General features: G+C 59.2%; 2 protein-coding genes across 2 annotated transcripts in view; both read left to right on the top strand.

Annotated features, from left to right (window-relative positions):
• The window catches only part of ELP3 (elongator acetyltransferase complex subunit 3), a 77,526-nt gene extending 72,873 nt beyond the window's left edge, over positions 1–4,653 (top strand). The window contains exons 10-11 of the mRNA XM_058021821.1: positions 1,449–1,518; positions 4,139–4,653. Of these exons, the coding sequence (XP_057877804.1) occupies positions 1,449–1,518; positions 4,139–4,653 (585 nt within the window). The remainder of the gene's footprint in view (positions 1–1,448; positions 1,519–4,138) is intronic.
• A 10,224-nt stretch (positions 4,654–14,877) lies between these two features.
• On the top strand, positions 14,878–25,140 carry SCARA3 (scavenger receptor class A member 3). The gene is made up of 7 exons (XM_058021819.1): positions 14,878–14,884; positions 17,045–17,116; positions 17,644–17,766; positions 19,455–19,553; positions 21,286–22,332; positions 24,220–24,503; positions 24,571–25,140. The coding sequence occupies exons 1-7, from the start codon at positions 14,878–14,880 to the stop codon at positions 25,138–25,140; spliced, it is 2,202 nt and encodes a 733-aa protein (XP_057877802.1).

Genomic DNA, 25,140 nt, shown 5'->3' with positions numbered 1-25,140 from the left:
TTCTCCTTCCCGGAGCTGCCACATCCCTGGATGTTATAAATGATCAGCCAGAAATCTGAATTAATGAATTAATTAGAAAAATCTGAATTAATAAATTAGAAAGATTTTAATTTTGTGACTAAAAAGATACAAAACCCAAAGCCCAGAACCTCAAAGCCACCACAGCCAAAGCAGCAGCACCGAGCCAGGAATGGGCGCTGGGTGCTCCTGGATCCTCTGTCAGATCGGATCTCCCTCTGTTCACGTCATAAATGATCAACGAGAAACCCAAATTAATAAATGCGAAAGATTTTATTTTCATGACTAAAAATTCAGTTCTCAAAACCCAAACTTGGTTCTAAAAACCCACAGCCAAAGAGACAGCGTTGAGATTGTTGCTGGGTGAACCCAGATCCGGCCTCCATCGCATCAAATCCCCTCTGTTCGTGTTATAAATTATCAACGAGAAATCCAAATTAATAAATGTGAAAGATTTTATTTTCTTGACTAAAAATTCAGTTCTTTAAAACAGCCAAAGGGACAGTGTGGAGCCCGGGATCGGCTCTGGGTGAACACAGATCCGGCCTCTATTGCATGGGATCCCCTCTGTCCATGTTATAAAGGATCAGTCAGAAATCCAAATTAATAAATGCAAAAGATTTTATTTTTGTGACTAAAAATTCAGTTCTGAAAACCAACAGCCAAAGAGACAGCGTTGGGATCAGCCCTGGGTGAACACAGATCCGGCCTCTATCACATTTGATGCCGAATTTTGCCCCAAAAAGGCGAGAGTAACTGCTTAAGAGACTCAGTCTAAGTCAGATAAGCAGGAGGTATTTTATTGCGACGCGTCGGAGAAATCACAAAGTGGATTTCTGAGTTCACATAGCAAAAGCAAGCCTTATATACATTTTGGGTATAGGATTACATCAGATCAGATACATAATCATGCATATTCATATGGGGCGTGGTGTAGGCGGAGCGTGGGCGGAGCGTAGGTGGAGACATCTCTTTTGGGGGATTTTCAGGTGGTCGTTCCTGTTGCCTTCATCATAGACGGGGTCTTTCCGATGAGTCTTCCTCTTTAAACTTTTGAACTCCTTTCCTAATCTGGTCAATTCCCGGTGTACTTGGCTTAGATCCCGTGGCTTGGCATAACCCTTAGGGTCGTTTCGACATTGCTGGCTCTAAACCTGCTTAGCCCATTAGTTTCTTCTATACTTATCTCTTCCCCTGTCATGATGCTCCACCTCTTATCTAATTTGTTGCTCTGTTTTCCTAGTGCTGTGCTTTCTCCGTGTGTTCTAGTGCTAGGCCCTGCTTTACATGCCTCACATTCCATGTTTTAACCCATTACTTCTGGAAGGCTATCTGCTTTAGGGCTTCAGTCGGCACCGGGAGCTGCACCGGGACCGGGATCGGGATCGGGATCGGGATCGGGATCGGGATTGGGATTGGGATCGGGATAGGCACCGGGACCGGGAGCTGCACCGGGACCGGGATCGAGGACCCCCGGCCCGGCCGTGGACCCCGGAGCGGGTACGGGACACTCGGGGGGCTGCGGGATCCGGGAATGGGAGGGGGAGTTCCGGGAATGTGCGAGGAGCCCGGGAATGTGTGCGGGACGCTCGGGAATGGGAGCGGGCCCCGGGAATGGGAACGGGAGCCCGGGAATGGGAACCGGACCCCGGGAATGGGAGCGGGACCCGGGAATGGGAGCGGGCCCCGGGAATGGGAGCGGGACCCCGGAAATAGGAGAGGGACCCGGGAATGGGAACGGGACCCCGGGAATGGGAACGGGACCCGGGAATGGGAACGGGATCCCGGGAATGGGAACGGGACCCCGGGAATGGGAACGGGACCCGGGAATGGGAACGGGACCCCGGGAATGTGGGGGGATCCCGGAAATGCGGGAAGGACCCCGGGATCGGGGCAGGACCCCGGGAATGGGAACGGGACCCGGGAATGGGAACGGGACTCCGGGAATGGGAACGGGCCCCGGGAATGGGAGCGGGACCCGGGAATGGGAGCGGGACCCCGGAAATGGGAGAGGGACCCGGGAATGGGAACGGGACCCCGGAAATGGGAGAGGGACCCCGGGAATGGGAACGGGATCCCGGGAATGGGAACGGGCCCCGGGAATGGGAGCGGGACCCGGGAATGGGAACGGGAGGACCCCGGTATCGGAGCGGGACCCCGGGAATGGGAACGGGACCCCGGCAATGAGAACGGTACCCCGGGAATGCGGGGGGATCCCGGGATCGGGACGGGATCCCGGTATCGGAGCGGGACTCCGGGAATGGGAACGGGACCCCGGGAATGGGAACGGGACTCTGGGAATGTGGGGGGATCCCGGGAATGGGAACGGTACCCCGGGAGTGCGGGGGGACCCCGGGAATGGGAACGGGACTCTGGGAATGTGGGGGGATCCCGGGATCGGAGCGGGACCCCGGGAATGGGAACGGGACCCCGGGAATGTGGGGGGATCCCAGGAACGGGACCCCGGGAGTGCGGGGAGGACCCCGGGATCGGAACGGGACCCCGGGAATGTGAGGGGATCCCAGGAACGGGACCCCGGCAGTGCGGGGTGGGATGCCGGGGTTGGGCCGGGCCGGGCTGGTCCCTCCCGGGTCGCGCTCCGCGGGGGCCCTGTCGCGACATGTGGGGCCGTGTCCGGACATGTCAGGACACGTCGGGCCGGGTTTTCCCCGCGTTTTGCGGGACGCGCCCTCTCCCGGGGGCTCCTTTTCCCTTCCCGCATCCCGGGGGTCGCTGCCCCCATTTTGGGGGGTCCCAGCCCCGCTTTGGGGGGGAGGGGAGGGGAAATTTGGGGTGCAGCCGGGATGGGGGAGGGGCGGCCGTGCCGGGGGGGAGGGGCACTCCCGGCTCTGCTGATTTATTAAAAATATCGATATCGATATCGATCCCGTACCGATATCCGACTGTCAGGGACAAAAACTCGCACAGTTTAGAGTTGGAAAATACGGGTTTATTGTGGGATCGCTCCCAAATTCACACCGCAATTTACAGGCGATCGATCACAGAGCCCTCATTTTATCCATATTTGGGTATTGAACACCCAAAATACAAATATACATCACTTCGGTAATTAGTTCAGAAGTCCTTAAGCATGATAATTAGTTCAAAAGTCGTTGAGCATGAGCAGTTTGTTCCTCGAAATGGGTCCGTGGTCCCTTCCATGGGGAGGGGTCCCAAAATGAGGAAGTAAATGAAGTTTTCTTCGTTCTGACCTTTTCAATGCAAACATGACAAATTAACCCTTTGTAGAACTCCCACTCCCGTCTTCAACTGGCGTCAGAACAGAGGAATTTGTCTTATGTTCCTACAATTGTCCTATATTCATCAATTTCTATTCATCAATTTCTATTCATCAATTTCTATTTATCGATTTCTATTTATCGATTTCTGTTTTTCCATTTCTATTTATCCGTTTCTATTCATCAATCAAAAGCTATTTATCAGTTTCTTAATTCTTCATTATAAACTCAGCTAACCCAACATGGTGCTAGCAGACAATCCATTATTGGTTAACTACTCTTAAGTTCATCAAGGCCTGCCTACTTATTTTAATTAACTCCAGCAAAGCTGATCTCTAACTAAAATCTTCTCTAAAAATCTCCGAATCCATTAAAGTTTGCGTCTCTCTGAATTCACTACAGTTTCTGTTTCTCTGACTTCATTACAGTTTCTGTTTCTCTGACTTCATTAGTTTGTGTCTCTCTGAATTCACTAAAGTTTGTGTCTCTCTAAATTCATTACAGTTTGTGTCTCTCTGAATTCACTAAAGTTTGTGTCTCTCTAAATTCATTGAAGTCTGTGTTTCTCTGAATTCCTTAAAGTTTGTGTCTCTCTGAATTCACTAAAGTTTGTGCCTCTAAATTTATTAAAGTTTGTGTCTCTCTGAATTCACTAAAGTTTGTGTCTCTCTAAATTCATTACAGTTTGTGTCTCTGAATTTATTACAGTTTGTGTCTCTCTGACTTCATTAGTTTGTGTCTCTCTAAATTTATTAAAGTTTGTGTCTCTGAATTCACTAAAGTTTGTGTCTCTAGATTCATTACAGTTTGTCTCTCTCTGAATTCACTAAAATTTGTCTCTCTCTGAATTCACTAAAATTTGTGTCCCGCTGTTCCCTCAGCTCCGACGTTCCCTGTGATCGGGAATCGCGGCCCGGAATCACCGGAGCGGGCACGGGCTCGGGCGGTGACCTCGGTGGCCCCGGAAAGAGCGCGCACCTTCCTCCTCATCCTCATCCTCCTCCTCCTCCTCGTGCCCGACTTCCTCTTCCTCCCCCGGGCACGGAACCGTCGGGCGGCGGCGGCTGCGACACCGCGGGGACACCGCGGCACTGGCGGCAATCCCGGGACATCGGGGAGCTCACGGCATTCCTGGGACAATCGTGGGACTGAGACAATTCCTGGGACACTCTTGGGACTGAGAAAATTCCCGGGACACCCTCGGGACATCCCCGGGACATCCCCGGGACATCCCCGGGACATCTCCGGAACTGCCGGAATTCCCGGGACACTCTTGGGACTGAGAAAATTCCCGGGTCATCCCCAGGACATCCCCGGGACATCCCCGGGACATCCCCGGGACATCCCCGGGACATCTCCGGAACTGCCGGAATTCCCGGGACACTTTTGGGACTGAGAAAATTCCCGGGACACCCCCGGGACATCTCGGAACTGCCGGAATTCCCGGGACACTTTTAGGACTGAGAAAATTCCCGGGACACCCCCGGGACATCTCCGGAACTGTTGGAATTCCCGGGACACTTTTGGGACTGAGAAAATTCCCTGGACACCTTTAGGACACTCTTGGGACTGAGAAAATCCCTGGGACACCCTCGGGACGTCCGCGGGACATCCTCGGCACTGCCGGAATTCCCGGGCCGCTTTTGGAATTTCCAGGACACTTCTGGGACTCTGAAAATTTCCTGGACACCCCTTGGGACTCAAAACAAAATTCTTGGAACGCTCTTGGAACGCTCTTGATACTGAGAACATTCCTGGGACACCCCCGGGACTGCCGGAATTCCGGGGCCACTTTCGGCGCTGCCCGCAGCCCCGGCGAGGAGAGGAGGCGCCGTTCCCGTCCCGCTCTCCGGGGCCATGTTCCGCTTCCTGCCCCGCTGCAGGAGGAGGCGCCCCGAGGATGCCCCCGGGGCCGCGGATCGCGGAGCTCTCCCGGAGGAGTTTTCCACCCAGTCCCGGCACCGGCAGCCCGGGCAGGGCTGGGCCTGCCTGTGGAGGCACACCGGGACGGGGCATTCACCGGGAACCGGGCACACCGGGACGCGGCATTCCGCGGGAGCCGGGCACACCGGGACGCGGCATTCCCCGGGAGCCGGGCACACCGGGACGCGGCATTGCCCAGGAACCGGGCACACCGGGACGGGGCATTCCCCAGGAACCGGGCACACCGGGACGCGGCATTCCGCGGGAGCTGGGCACACCGGGACGCGGCATTGCCCAGGAGCCGGGCACACCAGGACGCGGCATTCCCCAGGAGCCGGGCACACCGGGACGGGGCATTCCCCAGGAACCGGGCACACCGGGACGGGGCATTGCCCGGGAGCCGGGCACACCGGGAGAGACGCCAGGATGCCGGGAGAGGCGGGAGCCGGGCCCGGGTGTGCGCAGGTGAACGGGAAAGGGCCGGGGAGCGGCGGAGCCCGGCAGGAGCTGCCGCAGGTGGGGAACAGCCCCAGAGGGACCCGAGCCCTCGGGAAGGACTTCGGGGACAAACCGGGTGTCCCACGCCAGGCCAGCAACGGGAATGTGCCCAGGGAAGGGACGGATCGGCCTCGGCGTCGGGCCCCGCTCCCACCGCGGGCTGGGAACAGGGAGGATGAGGAGGGAGAGCCCAGCAGCAATTCCCGGAGCCAGGAGAGGGACACGAACAAGGACAGTGCCACCCACAACGGGAATGTGCCCAGAGAAGGGACGGATCGGCCTCGGCGTCGGGCCCCGCTCCCACCGCGGGCTGGGAACAGGGAGGATGAGGAGGGAGAGCCCAGCAGCAATTCCCGGAGCCGGGACATGGACCAGGACAATGCCCTCCGGAATGGGAATGTGCCCAGGGAAGGGACGGATCGGCGTCGGGCCCCGGCCCCGCCTCCGCTCCCACCGCGGGCTGGGAACAGGGAGGATGAGGCGGGAGAGCCCAGCAGCAATTCCCGGAGCCGGGACAAGGACGGTGGCACTGCCCTCCAGAACGGGAATGTGCCGAGGGAAGGGATGGATCAGCCCGGGTGCATTCCCACATTCTCGGTTGTCAGAGGGGAGGATGAGGAGGGAGAGCCCGGCAGCAATTCCCGGAGCCGGGGGACGGTCACTGCCGCTGCCACCACCCCCGGAGGGGACAGACGGACGGAAGCTCTGTCGGGAGCGGAGCGCAGGGAGTGGCTCTGGCAGAGGCTGCTCCAGCTGGGAGAGGACATGGCGAAGTGGGAAGGGAAGGCCACGGCGGAGCTGGCGGCCGGGCTGGCGCAGCGCATCGCGGAGAGGCCCCTCTGCAGCCACCCCGAGGGGCCGGGGGGCACCCGCAGCGCCCGGCGGGAGCGGAGCTCCGGAGCCAGCCCGGACCCCGACATTCCCAGCGGGATTTATGGAAGCCTCCTCAGAATGCTGAGAGCCAGCGGGAGCACCGAGAGCGCAGAGGAGGACCGGGGCTCAGGCTCAAGCTCGGGCTCAGGCTCAGGCTTAGACTCAGGCTCAAGCTCGGGGTCGAGCTCAAGCTTGGGCTGGGAGCAGGGCTCTGGAGCCAACCCAGATCACGACATTTCCAGTGGGCGTTACAGGAGCCTCCTCAGAATGCGGGGGCCGAGTGGGAGCAGTGAGAGCGCGGAGGAGGACTCGGGCTGGGAGCAGAGCTCTGGAGCCAGCCCAGACTGCAACATTCCATGTGGAAATTGCTTCATCGGAATGCTGGGGGCCAGCGGGAACGCCGAGAGCGCGGAGGAGGACTCTGGCTTGGAGCAGGATCAGGATCAGGATCAGGCCGCCATGAACGGCGGGCAGGCTCCCAGCTGCCTGGAGCTGAGGTTCCCGAAGGTGTGGGCGCGCTCCCGGCTGGACTGCGGGCGCGTGGCCGAGGAGGTGCAGCTGGACGGGGCCCCGGTGCCCTTCCAGCAGCAGCGCCCGCTGCGCCCGGACGAGGAGGAGCAGATGGCGGAGCTGCTGCAGGAGTACCAGGAGCAGAAAATCGTGGAGGTGGGCACCTCTGAATCCAACAATCCCTTAATTCTCTACCAAAAACCGCATGGGCGCGGCGTCCGCCCCAGCCTGGACTGCCGCGCCCTCAACGCCGCCACCCCCGTGGAGCCCCAGGAGCGGCTGGACCGGGACAGGCTCCTGACCTCCATCAACCCCCGCAGCCGCTTCTTCTCTGTGCTGGACCTGTCCAACGCCTGCCTCGCCATCCCGCTGGCCTCCAGCTGCCGGCACCGCTTCGCCTTCACCTTCCGGGGCCAGCAGTTCCTGTTCACGCGGCTGCCGCCGACGTTCCACGGCACCGGCTCCATCCTGCACCGCCGCGTGGCCGCCATGCTGAGCCAGCTGAGCCCCGACACCGCCCGCGGCGTCTTCCACTACTGCGACGACATCCTGATCACCGCCAAGCGCCGGCGGCAGCTGCGGTTCCGCACCCGCCGCGTGCTGCAGCTGATCCAGAGCACCGGCTTCAAAGTGAACCGCGAGAAGACGCAGCTGGTGCAGCCCGAGGTGAATTTCCTGGGCCTGACCCTGAGCGCCGCGGGGCGCCGCGTGCCCCACGAGAGGCTGAACCAGATCTGCCAGGACTGCGATGCTCCCGAGCCCTGGCATCCCGCCCGGCTCCGCTCCGTCCTCGGCGAGTTCAACGATCTGAAGGAATTCATCGCCGACTACTTGGAGCTGGCGATGCCGCTGCAGGCCCTGGCGGTGCCGGAGAAGTGGCAAGGGGAGCGGGAATGGAAGTGGCAGCGGGAATGGCGGCAGGGAGGCTGGGAGCAGCTGCAGCGGCTGAAGGAGGCTCTGAAGGCGGCACCCACCCTGCTTTTCCCCAATAAATCCCGGCCCTTCGTGATCCGGCTGTCGGTGCACGAGTGCTCGGTGGGAGCCGTGCTGCTGCAGGAGAGGGAGGGAGAGCTGCTCCCGGTGCGGCACTGCTCCCACAGGCTCCGCGGCCAGAGCTGGGACCCGCAGGACGCCGCGTGCCTGGCGGCCGCTCGGGCTGTTGAGGCCTTCCAGAACCTCACGGGGCCGGCTCCCATCCTCATCCAAGGCCCCGCCGGGCGTTACCTGCTCCGGGGCGAGCCGCTGCTCGAGGGCTACACCTGCGACCCCGAGCTCCCGGAGCAATGGAGGCTGCTGGTGACCACCGAGCGCCTGGAGCGGCAGGAATCCCAAACCGCGCCGATCCCGCTGGCCCCGGGGCTGCAGGAATCCCAAACCACGCCGATCCCGCTGGCCCCGGGGCTGCAGGAATCCCAAACCACGCCGATCCCGCTGGCCCCGGGGCTGCAGGAACCCCGACTGGTGTCGATCCCGCTGGCCCCGGCGCTCTGGCAGCTGCCTGCCGACATTCCCAAAGCCAACGTCTGGTTCCTGGCCGTGGAGAAGGGATCGTCTGGAAAACGGTCCGTGGCCTTTGCTGCCGTGAACCTGGAGGAGCGGTGGCTGCTGGGGCTGCGGCAGGGCTGCCAGAAGGAGGAGGCGTTGCTGGAGGCGCTGCAGGAGCTGCAGGAGCAGCACCGGAGCTGCCGCCCGCTGTTCCTCTATTCCTGCTGGCCCTCGCTGGCGCCGAGGCTGAAGCAGCTCGAGCGGAGCTGGCGCTACAGGCAGGGCACGGTGCCTGCAGCGCTGCGCCGGCTCTGCTCCTGCCCGGGAATGCTGCAGGTGCGCCAGGTGGGATGGCACGGCAACGTGGCGCTGGACGAGAGCAGATGGATGCAGAAGGTGACAGCCAGAGCCAGAGCCATGGCCAAGAACCCCGTGAAGAGCGAGAAGGTCTGGGAGCCATCGGCGTACGAGCGGCAGGAGATCGTGGCGCAGTGCCACCGCCGGTGCCACGACGGCGTGCAGGAAACGCTGCGCTGCGTGCAGCACGTGCGGCCCTGGACGAACGCCCACGAGGAGGTGGCGCGCTGGGTGCGGCGCTGCCCCCGGTGCCAGGAGGGGAATCCCATTCCCTATCCCAACCCCGACCTGGCCCCACAGCGCGAGCGGGGCCCCTGGTCCCGGCTGCGGCTCAGCCTCTGCACGGGGCTCCTGGAGAGCCCCGAGGGGTTCCGGGCGCTGCTGCTGGTGCAGGACGAGCTCTCGGGCTGGCTCGACGCCTTCCCGCTGCGGGAGCCCGCGCAGCCCGAGGTGTGCCAGGTGCTGCTGCGCGAGGTGTTCGGGCGCTTCGGGAGGGTGGGCACGGTGCTGCTGAAGCCCAAACCCGCCTGGCTGTGGGGGCTGCTGCGGCGGCCGCCCCTCCTGGGCTGGCACGGGCGCCTGGAGCCCGCGGAGCCGGCGGAGGGAGCGGCACCGGGGGTGGCCAGGGTGGCGCAGGCGCTCGGGAAGGGCTGGGCGGCCGCGCTGCCGCTGATCCGGGCGGGATTCGCGGCCCAGTGGGTGCGGGAGGAGGAGCTGGGAGCGCTGCTCTGCATCCCCGGGCTGCCGCTGGAGGTGCGCTGCAGGAATTCGGACTGGAAGGGGGAGTGCGGTGGGAATGGGAGTGGGAATGGGAGTGGGAATGGGAAGGAGAACGAGCTCTTGTGGCTGAACGCGATGGAGATCCTGGAGGGATACCGGCAAAAGGTGCAGGAAGCGCTCTGCTAGGAGCTGGCATCGGGATCTGGGATTGGGAACCAAGATCAGGGGGCTGGGATTGGGATCAGAATCTGGGAGTTAGGATCGGGAGCTGGGAGCTGGGATTGGGATCAGGAAGCAAGATCTGGGATTGGGATCGGGATCTGGGAGCTGGGATTGGGATCAGGAAGCAAGATCTGGGATTGGGATCGGGATCTGGGAGTTAGGGTCGGCATCTGGGAGCTGGGATTGGGATCTGGATCCAGGATCAGAATTGGAGAGCTGGGATTGGGATCTGGATCCAGGATCAGAATTGGAGAGCTGGGATTGGGATTTGGGATTGGGATCCAGGAGTCAGGATTGGGATCTGGGATTTGGATCAGGAACCAAGATCAGGGAGTTGGGATTTGGGATTGGGATCCAAGAGCCAGGATTGGGATCTGGGATTGGGATTTGGGATTGGGATCCAGGAGCCAGGATTGGGATCTGGGATTTGGATCAGAAACCAAGATCAGGGAGTTGGGATTGAGAGCAGGATGTGGGAGTTAGGATTGGGAGCTGGGATTGGGATCCAAAGCCAGAACTGGGAGCTGGGATCAGGAGATAGGATTGGGAGCTGGGAGCCAGGATTGGGATCTGAGCTCAGGATCCAGGAGCCAGGATTGGGAGCTGGAATCTGGGAGCCAGGATTGGGATCAGGGTCCGGGATTGGGGTCCAAAGCCAGGATAGGGAGCTGGGATCAGGATCTGAGATCCAGGATGAGGATCTGTGAGCTGGGATTGGGATTGAGAGCCTGGATTCTGCATTGGGAGCTGGGATTGGGATTTGGGATGTGGGACGCAGGATTGGGAGCCAGGTTTGGGATCAGGAACCAAGATCCAGGAGCTGGGATCAGGGGTGGGAGCTGGGATCTGGGATTGAGATTGGGATCCGGGATTGGGACCCAGGATTGGGATCTGGGATCCAGGATTGGGATCTGGGATCCAGGATTGGGATCTGGATCCAGGATTGGGACCCAGGATTGGGATCTGGGATCCAGGATTGGGATCTGGATCCAGGATTGGGACCCAGGATTGGGATCTGGGATCCAGGATTGGGATCTGGGATCCAGAATTTGGACCCAGGATTGGGATCTGGGATCCAGGATTGGGATCTGGGATCCAGGATTGGGATGCACCAGATCCGGGCCCCACTGTGAGGCGCTGGGGGAGGTTAGGCTGTGCTGGGGGATTTAGGTGGGACATGGGCTGGGTTTAGGGCTGGGAGAGGTTTAAGCAGGGCTGGGAGAGCTTTTAGGCTCAACTGGGAGAGGTTTTAAGCTGGACTTTGAGATATTTTAGGCCTGGTGAAGTTTTAGGCGGGACTGAGAGGCTTTAGGGTGGGGCTGGTCTGTTGGGCAGGGCTGAGCAGAGCTTTAGGCCCGGGAGAGGTTTTAGACAGGACTGGGGCTCTTTTAAGCCAGACTGGGTTGGATTTTAGGTGAGAATTGGAACCTGTTAGAACTGGTGAGGATTTAAGTCGGGACTGAAGGACTTTTAGGCCAGGGAGAGATTTTAAGTGGGACTGAGCGAGGTTTTAGGCCTGGGAGAGGTTTTAGGCTGAACTGAGGAGTTTTTTGAGCTGGTGAAGCTTTTAGGCTGGACAGAGGAGCTTTTAGGCCAGGCTGGGAGGTTTTAGGCTGGATTGAGGAGGTTTTGGGCAGGACTGGGACAGGTTTTAGGCTGGATTCGGGACCTTTTAGGACTGGTGAAGCTTTAAGCCAGGACTGGGGCACGTTTAGGCCCGGGATAGATTTCAGGCTGGACTAAGCCTGGCTCAACCTCCTGCTCCGCTGGCAGGGACATGTTTTCCCTGGAAGGTTTTCTTATGGAATGTTTCCACTGGAGTTTTTCCCGTAGAATGTTTTCTTATGGAATATTTTCGCTGTAGTTTTTTCCCTGGGATGTTTTCCCTGGGATGTTTCCCCTGGGATATTTTCCCCCTGGGATGTTTTTCCCCTGGGATGTTTTTTATGGAATGTTCTTCCCCCTGGAATGTTTTCCCCCGGAATGTTTTCCCCCCCGGAATGTTTTCCCTCCGTTTCTACCTCTCGTTGCTTTCATTAAAACCGAGTTTAAACTCCAGCCTTGACTTTTCCTCCTTCTCCTGTTCCCGTTCCCGCCGGCTCCCAGGACGGGGTTAAATCCTTGGAGGAGATAAGCAGGAATTCTTCGGGAATTCTCTGGGCAATCTCCGCAGCTCCAAGGCCATTCCTCCTCCTCACATTCCAGGGGGAGTTTCTATGGAATCCACCCCCAGATCCAGGGAATTTTGGGGGCTGAATCTCGATTTGAATTCCAATTAAAATCCCAATTTTAATTCCAACTAAAATCCCAATATGAATTCCAATTAAAATACCAGTTAAAGTCCCACTCTGAATTCCAGTTAAAATCCCAATTTTAATTCCAATTGAAATCACAATTTGAATTCCAATTAAAATCCCAATCTGAATCCCAATTAAAATCCCAAATTGAATCCCAATTTTATTTCCAATTCAAATCCCAATTTGAATTTTTCCAGGGGCTTTTCCCGAGGCTCCTTCCAAAGGTTCTGGACCCTCCTTTCCCATTTTTCCCATTTCAGGCTCCCCGAGCCCCTCTGGCCCCTAAAACCCCGGAATTCTGGAAAAACTGGGATGGGAAAAGAGCCCTGAGGGGTTGAAATCCCAGGAATCCCAAACTGGGATCCACCAGCCGGGAAATCCCGGAGCAGGATTTGGGATCAGCTCCAGGGGCTGGGAATTCCCAGGGATGGGGATGATGAGGAGGAGGAGGAGGAAGATCCCGGGATCCCCAAAATCCGGGAATGAGCTGAGGACACAGCCCGAGGAGGGCTCTGCTCCCTCAGATTCCTGGGAATTTTTAAATTCCCTGGGTGGGATGGGGGGGCTGAGGAACCTCGGGATGGCCCCGATCCCGTGGGAATCCCAGCCCTGCCCTGGGATCACCGGGATCACCCTGGGATCCAGGTGGGACCCGGCCCCAGATCCAGGGAATGTTCCCAGGATCCCTGATCCAGGCCCAGATCCAGGGAATGTTCCCAGGATCCCTGATCCAGCCCCAGATCCAGAGAATGATCCCAGGATCCCTGATCCAGGCCCAGATCCAGGGAATGTTCCCAGGATCCCTGATCCAGGCCCAGATCCAGGGAATGTTCCCAGGATCCCTGATCCAGGCCCAAACCCAGGAATCCCATCCCAGATCTCTGTCTCAAACCCAGGAATCCCACCCGAAACCCGAGAATCCCATGCCAGACCAGGAATCCCACCCATAATCAGGAATCCCTTCCCAAACCCAGGAATTCCATCCCAGGTCCCCGTCCCAGGTCCAAGAATCCCATCCCGGACTCAGGAATCCCATCCCAGGTCCAGGAATCCCATCCCAAACCCAGGAATCCCATACCTGATCCAGGAATCTCATCCCTGATCCCTGTCCCAAACCCAGGAATCCCATCCCAGATCCCCATCCCAGACCAGAAATCCCATCCCCAACCAGGAATCCCCTCCCAAACCCAGGAATCCCATCCCAGATCCCTGTCTCAGGTCCAGGAATCTCATCCCAGATCCCTGAATCCCATCCCAGTTCAGGAATCCCATCTCAGATCCAGAATCCCATCCCAGACCCAGGAATCCCACCTGAGATCCAGGAATCCCATCCCAGATCCCTGAATCCCATCCCAAACCCGGGAATCCCATCCCAGATCAGGAATCCCATCCCAGTTCAGGAATCCCATCTCAGATCCAGAATCCCATCCCAGACCCAGGAATCCCACCTGAGATCCAGGAATCCCATCCCAGATCCCTGAATCCCATCCCAAACGCGGGAATCCTATCCCAGATCCCTGTTCCAGATCCAGGAATCCAATCCCAGATCAGGAATCCCATCCCAGATCCCTGTTCCAGATCCAGGAATCCAATCCCAGATCAGGAATCCCATCCCAGATCCCTGTTCCAGATCCAGGAATCCAATCCCAGATCAGGAATCCCATCCCAGATCAGGAATCCCATCCCAGGTCTGTTTCCCACATGAGAGCCCCAAATCCAGGGGCCATTCCCGGCATCCCCATTTTCCAATGTCTGCTCCAGACCCATCCCCTATTCCCACTCCAAATCCAGGGATCAGGTCCCTGCCCCAAATCCAGGGATCAGACCTCAAACCCATTCCCTATTCCTGCCGCAAATCCAGGGATCACATCCCAAATCCAGGGGTCAGATCCCAAACCAATCCTGCCCCCAAATCCAGGGATCAGACCCCAATTCCCGCCCCCAGTCCCAGCCCCCGTTCCCAATCCCATCCCCAATTCCCGCCCCCAATCCCAGCCCCCGTTCCCGACCCCATTCCCAATTCCCGCCCCCAGTCCCAGCCCCATTCCCGACCCCATCCCCAATTCCCGCCCGCAATCCCAGCCCCGTTCCCGACCCCATTCCCGATCCCGCCCCCAGTCCCAGCCCCCGTTCCCGACCCCATCCCCAATTCCCGCCCCCAGTCCCAGCCCCGTTCCCGACCCCATCCCCAATTCCCGCCCCCAGTCCCAGCCCCGTTCCCGACCCCATTCCCGATCCCGCCCCTTTCCCCTCCCCGGGGGCGGGCTCGGGATCGGCCGCTCCTTTTCCAGCCCCGATCCCAAATCCCGGTTTTTGGTGGCCGCTGTCCAACCCGGCCGGGGCGCGCTCCTCCTGCTCTTCCTGCCTTTCCCACTTTTCCCTTTTTTCCACCTTTTCCCTCTTTTCTCTCTTTTCCCCCTTTTCCCGTTATTCCCACTTTTCCCCCCTTTTTCAACTTTTCCCGTTATTCCCGTATTCCTGGGTTTTTCCTTCCCACTATTCCCGGCTGTCCCCGCTGTTCCCTTTTCCCCGTTTTCCCCGCTCTTCCCTTTTTCCCGGTTTTCCCCGTTTTTCCCGGTTTTCCCCGTTTTTCCCCGCTCGCTCCCGCCGGGGATCCCGCGCGCTGCCCCCGGAGCGGTTTCGGGGCCGCGGGGCCGGAGCGGGGGCGCCGCTCCCGGAGCTGCTCCGGGCTCGGAATTCCGGGAATTGGGGGCGCTGAGCCCGGCCCGGGGAACATGAGAGGTGAGCACCCGAAATCCCAACCGGGGGGGATCCCAAAATCCCACCCGGGAATCCCAAAATCCCACCCCGGAATCCCAAAATGCCGCTGGAAGGGGATCCAAATATCCCAAATCCCCTCCCCCAAAACTGGAGGGGATCCCAAAAACTCACAGGAGGGAATCCCAAAAACCCACCCGGGAGAATCCCAAAATCCCACTGAGGGAGGATCCCAAAACCTGTCCGGGAGAATCCCAAAATCCCACCGGGAGGGGATCCCAAAATCCCACTGAGGGAGAATCCAAAAATGCCAAGGAAGGGGAACCCAAAAATTTACAGGGGCAATCCCAAAATCCCACTCAGGAATCCCAAAAACCCACCCAGGAGAATCCCAAAAATCCCACTGGGAGTGGATCCCAAAAACCCACTGGGGGAGAATCCTCAAAATCCCATTGAAGGGGATCCCAAAAACTTACAGGGGGAATCCCAAAATCCCACTTGGGAATCCCAAAATCCCTCTCGGGAATCTGAAAATCTCACCAAAAACCCACCTGGAAGAATCCTAAAATCCCACTCGGGAATCCCAAAAACTCACCCGGGAGAATCCCAAAATCCCACTGGGAGGGGATCCCAAAAACTTACAGGGGGAATCCCAAAAAAGGGGATCTCAAAATCCCACTGAGAGGGGATCCCAAATACCCACTCACAAATCCCAAAATCCTACCCGGGGAGAATCCCAAAATCCCATTAGAGGGGATGTCAAAAATTTACAGAGGGAGAATCCCAAAATCCCACTCGGGAATCCCAAAATCCCACCCAGGAATCCCAAAACCCAGCTGGGAGAATCCCAAAATCCCACCGGGAGGGGATCCCAAAATCCCACTGGGGGGGGGGAATCCCAAAAACCCACCCGGGAATCCCAAAATCCCACCCGAGGAGAATCCCAAAATCCCACTCAGGAATCCCAAAATCCCACCCAGGAATCCCAAAACCTAACTGGGAGAATCCCAAAATCCCACCGGGAGGGGATCCCAAAATCCCACTGGGGGGGGAATCTCAAAAACCCACCTGGGGACAATCCCAAAATCCCACTTGGGAATCCTAAAAACCCACCCGGGAGAATCCCAAAAATCCCACTGGGAGGGGATCCCAAAACCCACCCTGGGACAATCCCAAAATCCCACTTGGGAATCCCAAAACCCACCCGGGAGAATCCCAAAAATCCCACTGGGAGGGGATCCCAAAAACACCTGGGGACAATCCCAAAAACCCACCCAGGGAGAATCCCAAAACCCACTTGGAGGAATCCCAAAACTCCATGGGCAGGAAGGAAATTCCAAAACCCCACCCAGGGGGGAATCCCAAATTCCCACTGGGGATATCCCAAAAATCCACTGGGGGGAGAGGGGGATGGGATTTGGGCTCCCAGGGATCCCTAGAACGGGATTTGGGATCTCGGGGATCTCTGGAATGGGATCTGGGCTCTCAGGGATCCTTGGGATAGGATTTGGGATATCAGGGATCCTGGAATGGGATTTGGGATATCAGGGATCCCGGAATGGGATCTTGGAGCTCAGGGATCCCGGGAACAGGATTTGGGATCTCAGGAACCTGGGATGAGATTCGGGATCTCAAGGATCCCAAGATGGGATTCAGGATCTCAGGGATCCCTGGATAGGATCTGGACTCTCAGGGGTCCCTGGAACAGGATTTGGGATCTCACGGATCCTTGGAGTGGGATTTGAGATCTCAGGGATGCTCAGGATGGGATTTGGGATCGCAGGGATCCAGGACAGGATCTGGGTGGGATTTGGGATCGCAGGGATCCAGGATGGGATCTGGGTGGGATTTGGGATCGCAGGGATCAGGGACGGGATCTGGGTGGGATTTGGGATCGCAGGGATCAGGGATGGGATCTGGGTGGGATTTGGGATTGCAGGGATCCAGGATGGGATCTGGGTGGGATTTGGGATCACAGGGATCAGGGACGGGATCTGGGTGGGATTTGGGATCGCAGGGATCAGGGATGGGATCTGGGTGGGATTTGGGATTGCAGGGATCCAGGATGGGATCTGGGTGGGATTTGGGATCGCAGGGATCAGGGATGGGATCTGGGTGGGATTTGGGATCGCAGGGATCAGGGATGGGATCTGGTGTCCCTGACCCCGCTCTCTGTGCCCGCAGAGGCCGTGGCAGCCGAGGAGGAGGAGGAGGAAGAGGAGGAGGCGCGGCCGCCCTTCGGCCCCAAAGGGAGAGGTGAGCGAGGTTTGGGGTCAGGTTCAGGGTCGGGGTTTGGGGTTGGGGTCAGGTTTGGGGTTGGGTTTGGGGTCGGGTTAGGGGTTTGTGGTCAGGTTTGGGGTCGGGTTTCGGGTCTGGGGGTTTGGGGTTGGGTTTGGGGTCGGGGTTTGGAGTTTGGGGTCAGGTTTGGGGTTTGGGGTCGGAGTTTGGGGTCGGGTTTGGGGTCAGGGTTTGGGGTCGGGTTTGGGGTCAGGGTTTGGGGTCAGGATGTGGGGTTTGGGCTCAGGGTTTGGGGTCAGGGTTTGGGGTTTGGGGTCAGGTTTGGGCTCAGGGTTTGGGGTCAGGGTTTGGGGTTTGGGCTCAGGGTTTGGGGTTTGGGGTCAGGTCTGGGGCCGGGTTAGGGGTTTGTGGTCGGGTTTGGGTCAGGATGTGGGGTCGGGTTTTGGGTCTGGGGTCAAGGTCGGGGTTTGGGGTCAGGTTCAGGGTCGGGGTTTGGGGTCAGGGCCGTTGGGAGAGGCCCATCCCAATGCCGGGATCACTTCCAGGCCGTTCCCGTTCCCAGTCCCGGTCCCGGTGCCGCGGGGATCCCGGGCTGGGCGCCGCCGTGCGGATCCTGTTCGGGATGGCCGCGATGATCCTGGCGGCCGTGGCCACGCTGGGAACGCTGGGTGAGCGGGATTGGGATTGGGATTGGGATTGGGATTGGGGTGGGATTGGGGATGGGATTGGGGATCACAATTAGGATCTTGTTCGGGATGGCCGCGATGATCCTGGCGGCCGTGGCCACGCTGGGAGCGCTGGGTGAGCGGGATTGGGAACAGGAATGGGATTGGGAATGGGGATGGGATTGGGATCAGGAATGGGATTGGGATTGGGATCGGGGTTGGGATTGGGATCAGGATCCTGTTTGGGCTGATCCTGGCCACCGTGGCCACACTGAGAGCACTGGGTGAGTGGCACGGGGAACGGCATCGGGATTGGGGTCAGGATTGTGATCAGGATTGGGGTTGGGATCGGGATTGGGATCAGGATCAGGATTGGGGTTGGGATCAAGATCCTGTTCAGGATGGCCGGGCTGATCCTGGCTGCCGTGGCCACGCTGGGAGCGCTGGGTGAGCGGGATCAGGATGAGGATCAGGATTCGGGTCTGGACTGGGACTGGGATCATGTTTGGGCTGATCCTGGTAGCTGTGGCCACACTGGGTACGCTGGGTGAGTGGGATCAGGAACGGGAATGGGGTCGGGATTGGGGTTGGGATTGAGATCAGGGTCCTGTTCAGGATGGCTGGGCTGATCCTGGGAGCGCTGGGTGAGCGGGATTGGGATCAGGGTCAGGATTGGGTTTGGGATTGGGATCGGGGTCAGGATTGGGTTCAGGATTGGGATCAGGATCCTGTTCGGGATGGCCGGGCTGATCCTGGCTGGTGTGGCCACGCTGGGAGTGCTGGGTGAGCGGGATTGGGATCGGGTTCAGGATTGGGTTCGGGATTGGGATCAGGATCCTGTTCGGGATGGCCGGGCTGATCCTGGCTGCTGTGGCCACGCTGGGTGAGCAGGATCAGGATCGGGATTGGGAAGGGGATTGGAATTGGGATTGGGTTTGATGTAGAGATTGGAGTTGGGAATGGGATTGGGGTTGGGATTGCGACTGGGGTCAGGATCATGATCAGGAACGTGATTGGGATCCTGTTTGGGTTGATCCTGGCCGCTATGGCCACGCTGGGAGCGCTGGGTGAGTGGGATTGGGATCAGAATTGGGATTAGGGTCAGGATTGGAGTTGGGATCAGATTCAGGTTGGGATTGGGACTGGGGTTGTGATTGGGAGTGGGGTCATGGTCGGGGTTGGGATAGCAATCAGGATTGGGATTGGGATCAGGGTCAGAGCTGGGGTCGGGATTGCCATCGGGGGTTCCGGGAATACGATCGGGGTGGGACTCCCAGAGCCCCTGGGATCCCTTGGGAATTATCCCTGGATGGGGGGGATTGATCCATGGGCACTGTGGGAATCACCTGGAGGGGGATCCCAGAGATTCCCAGGGATCCCACATTCCCAAGAGATGGAATTTCCAAAGGGGTTGGATCCCAGAGATTCCCGGGGGCATCCCAGGGATGGCAATTCCCAAGGGATCAATCCTGGAGGATGTTGGATTCCAGCAATTCCCAGGTGGATCCCAGGGATCCCACATTCCCAAGGGATGGAATTCCCCAGGGGGTTGGACCCCAACCCCTCCCAGGTGATCCCCAGGGATCTCCCATTCCCAAGGGATCAATCCTGGAGGATCTCTGGCAGATCCCAGCCCCGGGAATGCCCATTCCGATCCCGCGGCATTCCCACATTCCCGCGTTCCTGGGCAGCATTCCGGAGGGTGGATTCCATCTCCATGGAGATCAGCTCAGCCCAGGCCTCGTGGGAGCGCAGGATCCTCTCCCTGCACCAGCAGCTCCAGGCAAGGGGTGAGATTTCCAGGGATTAATTCCCCTTTTCCCGGGATTCCCCTTTCCCTGGGATTGGGTGAGCTTTTCCAGGGATTCCCCTTTTCCAGGGATTCCCCTTCTCCAGGGATTGGGTGAGCTTTTCCAGGGATTCCCCCCTTTTCCAGAGATTTCCCCCTTTTTCCAAGGATCTCTTCCAGGGATTCCCCCCTTTTCCAGAGATTTCCAGAATTCCAGGGATTCCCCCTTTTCCAGGGATCCCTCCTTTTCCCAGGATTCCCCCTTTCCCAGGGATTCCCCCTTTCCCAGGGATCCCTCCTTTTCCAGCTCCCTGCTTTTTTTTCCCAGGATTTTGGGCAGATCCCGAGGATGGGGTTGGTGGGGTGGGGCTTTGGAGGAGATCTCCCAGTGCCCAATACCAGGATCATGGAATCCTGGAATTCCAAAGGATTGGGGTGGGATAAGGCTGGAATTGTCCCAGTGCCCAGTGCCAGGATCATGGAATCCTGGAATTCCAAAGGATTGGGGTGGGATAAGGCTGGAATTGTCCCAGTACCCAGCTCCAGGATCATGGAATCCTCCAATTCCCAAGGATTGGGGTGGGAAGGGATTTGGGTGGGATCAGGCTGGAATTTCCCCAGTGCCCATCTCTGGGGTGATGGAATCCTGGAATTCCGAAGGATTTGGGTGGGAAGAGATTTGGGATCAGGCTGGAATTTCCCCAGTGCCCATTTCCGGGATCATGGAATCCTGGAATTCCAAAGGATTTGGGATAACAACGGGATAACAAGGGGATAACAACAGGATAGCAATGGAATAGCAATGGGATAACAAGAGGGCAATCAGATAACAACGGGATAACAACGGGATAATGGGATAACGATGGGATAATGGGATAACGATGGGATAACAGTGGGATAAGAACAGAATAACAACAGGATAACAACAGGATAACGATGCGATAACGGTGGGATGGCAACGGGATAATGACGGGATAGCAACGGGATAACAATGTGATAACAACGAGATAACAACGGGATAACAGTGGGAAAAGAACGGGATAGCAATGGGATAACGATGGGATAACAATGGGATAACAATGGGATAACAATGGGATGACAACAGGAAAACAACGGGATAACAATGGGGTAATGACAGGATGGCAAGGGGATAATGAAAAGACAATGGGATAACAATGGGGTAAAGATGGGATAATGGGGATAACGGGATAACGAGGTAATGGGATAGCGGGATTGTGGGAAAACGGGATAACAATGGGATAATAGGGATAAGGGATAACGGGATAATGGGGATAATGACGGGATAACAATGGGATAACAACAGGATAAGGGATAACGGGATAATGGGGATAATGATGGGATAACAATGGGATAACAACAGGATAAGGGATAACGGGATAATGGGGATAATGACGGGATAACAATGGGATAATAGGGATAACGGGATGGCAGGATAATGGGATAACAGGATAATGGGATAATATGATAACGGGGTAATGGGATAATGGAATACTGGGATAATGGGATAACGGGGTAACAGGATAACAACAGGATAACAGTGGGATAACAGGATAATGGCATAAGGGGTAATGGGATAACAACAGGCTAATAACAGCATAACAGGATAATGGGATAACAGGGTAAAGGGATGATGGGATGGCAGGATAATGGTGTAACAGGATAACAGAAGAGCGGGATAACAGGATAACATCCAGATCCTGTCCCCATCTCAGGCGGGAGAAGAAGCTCCGGGAACGGCTCCATGTTCTGGGACGCGGCGTCGCTGGGCCGGGAGCTCTCGGAGCTGCAGCGGGAGCTGTCGGAGCTGCGGGAGACGCTCCAGGCGCAGGAATTCCAGCTGGAGCAAACCGCCCGCAGCCAGGCCCGCCTGGCCAGCGCCGGCTCCGACCTCTCCATGAGGCTGGAAATCTGCTCCGGTTCCCTGAGGAGCATCAGCCGGAGCCTGGAGCGGCTGCGGGATTGGGCTGGGGAGTGCCAGGGCGGCACCGCCCGCCTGCGGAATTCCCTGCAGGATCTGGCCTGGCGGGAATCCCAGCTTGGAGCAGCGGTGGAGCTGCTGAATTCCAGCCTGGCGCAGAACTCCTGGCGTCTCCGTGAGCTCCAGGAGGACGCGGCCGAGGAGGCGCCGGCGCTGCGGGCGGCGTTGGCCGCGGGGCAGAGCCTGACGCGGCTCCTTGGGACGCTCCGCGCGGATTCATCCCGGAGCGCGGATCAGCTCCGGAGCTTCCAGGCGGGGCTGGGCCCAGCCACGCGGGAAACCTCCCGGAATTCCGAGGGGCTGCAGGAGCTGGCGGCGCATCTGCTGGCGCTGCAGCTGCAGCTGGACGGGGCCGCGGCGCAGCTGGAGGAGCAGCGGGACGGCGCGCAGGAGCTGCGGCGGCGCCGCGCCCGCGGGCACCAGCGCGGGCAGGAGCGGCTGCAGGAGCTGCGATCCCGGCTGGAGTCACTGCGGGAGGAGCTGCGGAGCGTCGAGGCCGGCGCGGGCGGCGCGGGGGCGCACGTGCGCGCCATGCTGCGCTTCCTCGAGGCCGCGCGCGATTCCTGCGGGCGGGAGCTGCGCGGGCACGGCCGGGAGCTGCGGGAGATGAGCAGGGACGCGGCGGCGATCCGGGCGGGAACGGAGGAGCTGCGGGAGCGATCCGGGATGCTGAGAATGCGGCTGGAGCTGGGCGTGAGGAACCTGAGCCTGGCCGTGCAGGAGATGAGGGCGGTGGATGCGCGGCACGGGGAGATGCTGCGGAACGCCAGCCAGATCCGAGGTCAGCACGGAGCCGGGGAGGGAATGCGGATTTAACCGGGATGGGGCGGGATTGGGGGGGTCCTGATCCCCGGGAATGATCCCGGCTGAGGTCTGGGATGGACTGGGATCAGCAGGGAGGTGACTCTTCTTGGGATGGGGTGGGATTTTGGGAATCCTGATCCCAAGGAACGTGGAGAAGAATCCCATCTTTCTGGGATGGGCTGGGATCACCCCATGGGTGTGGGGCTGTCCCAGGGAGAGGTGACCCTTCCCTGAATTAGGGCTGGGATTTTGGGAATTCTGATCCCAAATCTTCTGGAGGAGGATCCAAACCCTGAGGTCTGGGATGGCACCGGGATCATCCCGTGGGCTTGGGGCTGTCCTAGTGGGAGGTGACTGTTCTTGGGATGGGGTGGCATTTCGGGAATCCTGATCCCAAGGAATGTGGAGCAAGATCCAAACCCTGAGGTCTGCGATCATTCCATGGGTTTGGGGTTGTCCCTGGGACAGCAGGGAGGTGACTGTTCTTGGGATGGGGTGCGATTTTGGGAATCCTGATCCCAAATCTGCTGGAGGATCCAAACTCGGAGGTCTGGGATGGCACCGGGATCATTCCATGGGTTTGGGGCTGTCCCTGGGACAGCAGGGAGGTGACTCTTCTTGGGATGGGGTGGGATTCTGGGAATCCTGATCCCAAAGCAGCTGGAGGAGGATCCAAAGCCCCACTCCGAGGTCTGGGATGGCACCGGGACCATCCCATGGGTTTTGGGCTGCCCCAGGGAGAGGTGACCCTACCCTGGATGAGGGGTGGGATTCTGGGAATCCTGATCCCAAATCAGCTGGAGGAGGATCCAAACCAGAAGTTTGGGACGGCACCGGGATCATCCCGTGGATGTGGGGCTGCCCCCTCTGGATGAGTGGTGGGATTTTGGGATTTGGGAATGTCCCCGACTCCCGCCGGTGTCACTCCCCCCCGCAATCCCCTGTGTCCTCCCAGCACGGAGCCAGCGGCTCTTCCCAATCCCCCTGGGTCGAATTCCCGGTTTTCCCGGGATTGGAGTGTTCCTGCATCCCCTGGATGAAATTTTCATCCATCCCAAATTTCCTGGGAGAGAGCATTCCCTCCGTGGAATTTCCGGTTTTCCTGGGAGCAGAGCATTCCTGGGATGGAATTCCCAGTTTTCCAGGACCAGGGAATTCCTGGGTTGGCGTTCCTGGTTTTCCAGGACCAGAGCATTCCCGGGATGGAATTCCCAGTTTTCCAGGACCGGAGCATTCCTGGGATGGAGTTCCTGGTTTTCCAGGACCAGAGCATTCCCCAGATGAAATTCCTGGTTTTCCCAGGGACTGGAGCATTCCCCAGATGGAATTCCCGGTTTTCTGGGACCAGAGCATTACCCGTGTGGAATTCCCAGTTTTTCAGGAGCATTCCCATTCCCGGAATGGCATTCCCAGTTTCCCCAGGACCATTCCCATTCCCATTCCCTGGATGGAATTTCTGTTTTTCCTGGTATCAGATCATTCCTCGTGTGGAATTCCCGTGATGGAATTCCCAGTTCTCCCGGGATCATTCCCATTCTCGTGTGGCATTCCCAGTTTCTCCGAGATCATTCCCCATGTGGAATTCCCGGTTTCCCCAGGATCATTCCCATTCCACAGGATGGAATTCCCGTTTTTCTTGTGACCATTCCCCATGTAGCATTCCCGGTTTCCCCGTGACCATTCCCTGTGTGAAATTCCCAGTTTCCCCGTGACCATTCCCGGGATGATATTCCCGTTTTCCCGTGACCATTCCCATTCCCCGCGTGCCATTCCCGTTTTTCCCGTGACCATTCCCATTCCCCGCGTGCCATTCCCGTTTTTCCCGGACCGTTCCCATTCCCGTACCCTTTCTTTGTCGTTCCAGGCGTTCCGGGGCTGCCGGGGCCGCGCGGCCCCGAGGGCGACACCGGGCCCGGGGGCGCTCCGGGAGCTGCGGGCCCCGGGGGCGGCCGCGGGGATTGGGGAGCGCCGGGAGCGCCGGGAGCGCCGCCGGGAGCGCCCGGAGCGCCGGGAACGCGCGGAGAACCGGGCCCGAGCGGAGCGCCGGGGAGCCCCGGGCCCAAGGGCGCCAAGGGCGGGATGGGCCTGCCCGGAGCCCGCGGGGAACCGGGGACACCGGGCGGGAGCGGAGCCCCGGGAGCCCAGGGGGCACCGGGGACAGAGGGACAGCCCGGGGCCCGTGGGGAGACCGGGACAGCCGGGGAACCGGGGACAGCGGGGGAGCCCGGGGAGAGGGGAGAGCCGGGAATACCGGGGACACCGGGACCGCCCGGGCCACCGGGACCGCCCGGACCACCGGGACCATGACTGGGACAGGGGGACAGGGACAGAGGGGGAGCCCGGGGAGAGCCGGGAATACCGGGACTGCCGGGACCACCGGGACTCTGACCGGGACAGGGGGACAGGGGACAGCAGGGACACGGAGAGCCCGGGGAGACGGGAGAGCCGGCAATACCGGGACTGCCGGGACCACCGGGACCATGACTGGGACAGGGGGACAGGGACAGCGGGGGAGCCCGGGGAGAGGGGGGAATACCGGGACTGCCGGGACCACCGGGACCATGACTGGGGACAGGGACACAGGGACAGCGGGGGAGCCCGGGGAGAGGTGGAAGCCGGGAATACCGGGACTGCCGGGACCATGACTGGGGACAGGGGGACGGGGGACAGCGGGACAGCCCGGAGCCCGCGGGGAGACCGGCAGAGCCGGGGAACCGGGAACAGCGGGGACAGAGGGGGAGCCCGGGGAGAGGGGAGCGCCGGGAATACCGGGGGCCATGAATGA

This window comes from Melospiza georgiana, chromosome 3 (assembly GCF_028018845.1).
Source record: "Melospiza georgiana isolate bMelGeo1 chromosome 3, bMelGeo1.pri, whole genome shotgun sequence".
In the NCBI taxonomy this organism is placed as follows: domain Eukaryota; kingdom Metazoa; phylum Chordata; class Aves; order Passeriformes; family Passerellidae; genus Melospiza; species Melospiza georgiana.
The sequence above is the reverse complement of the archived record's forward strand: the minus strand, read 5'-3'. Positions and strand labels throughout refer to the sequence as shown.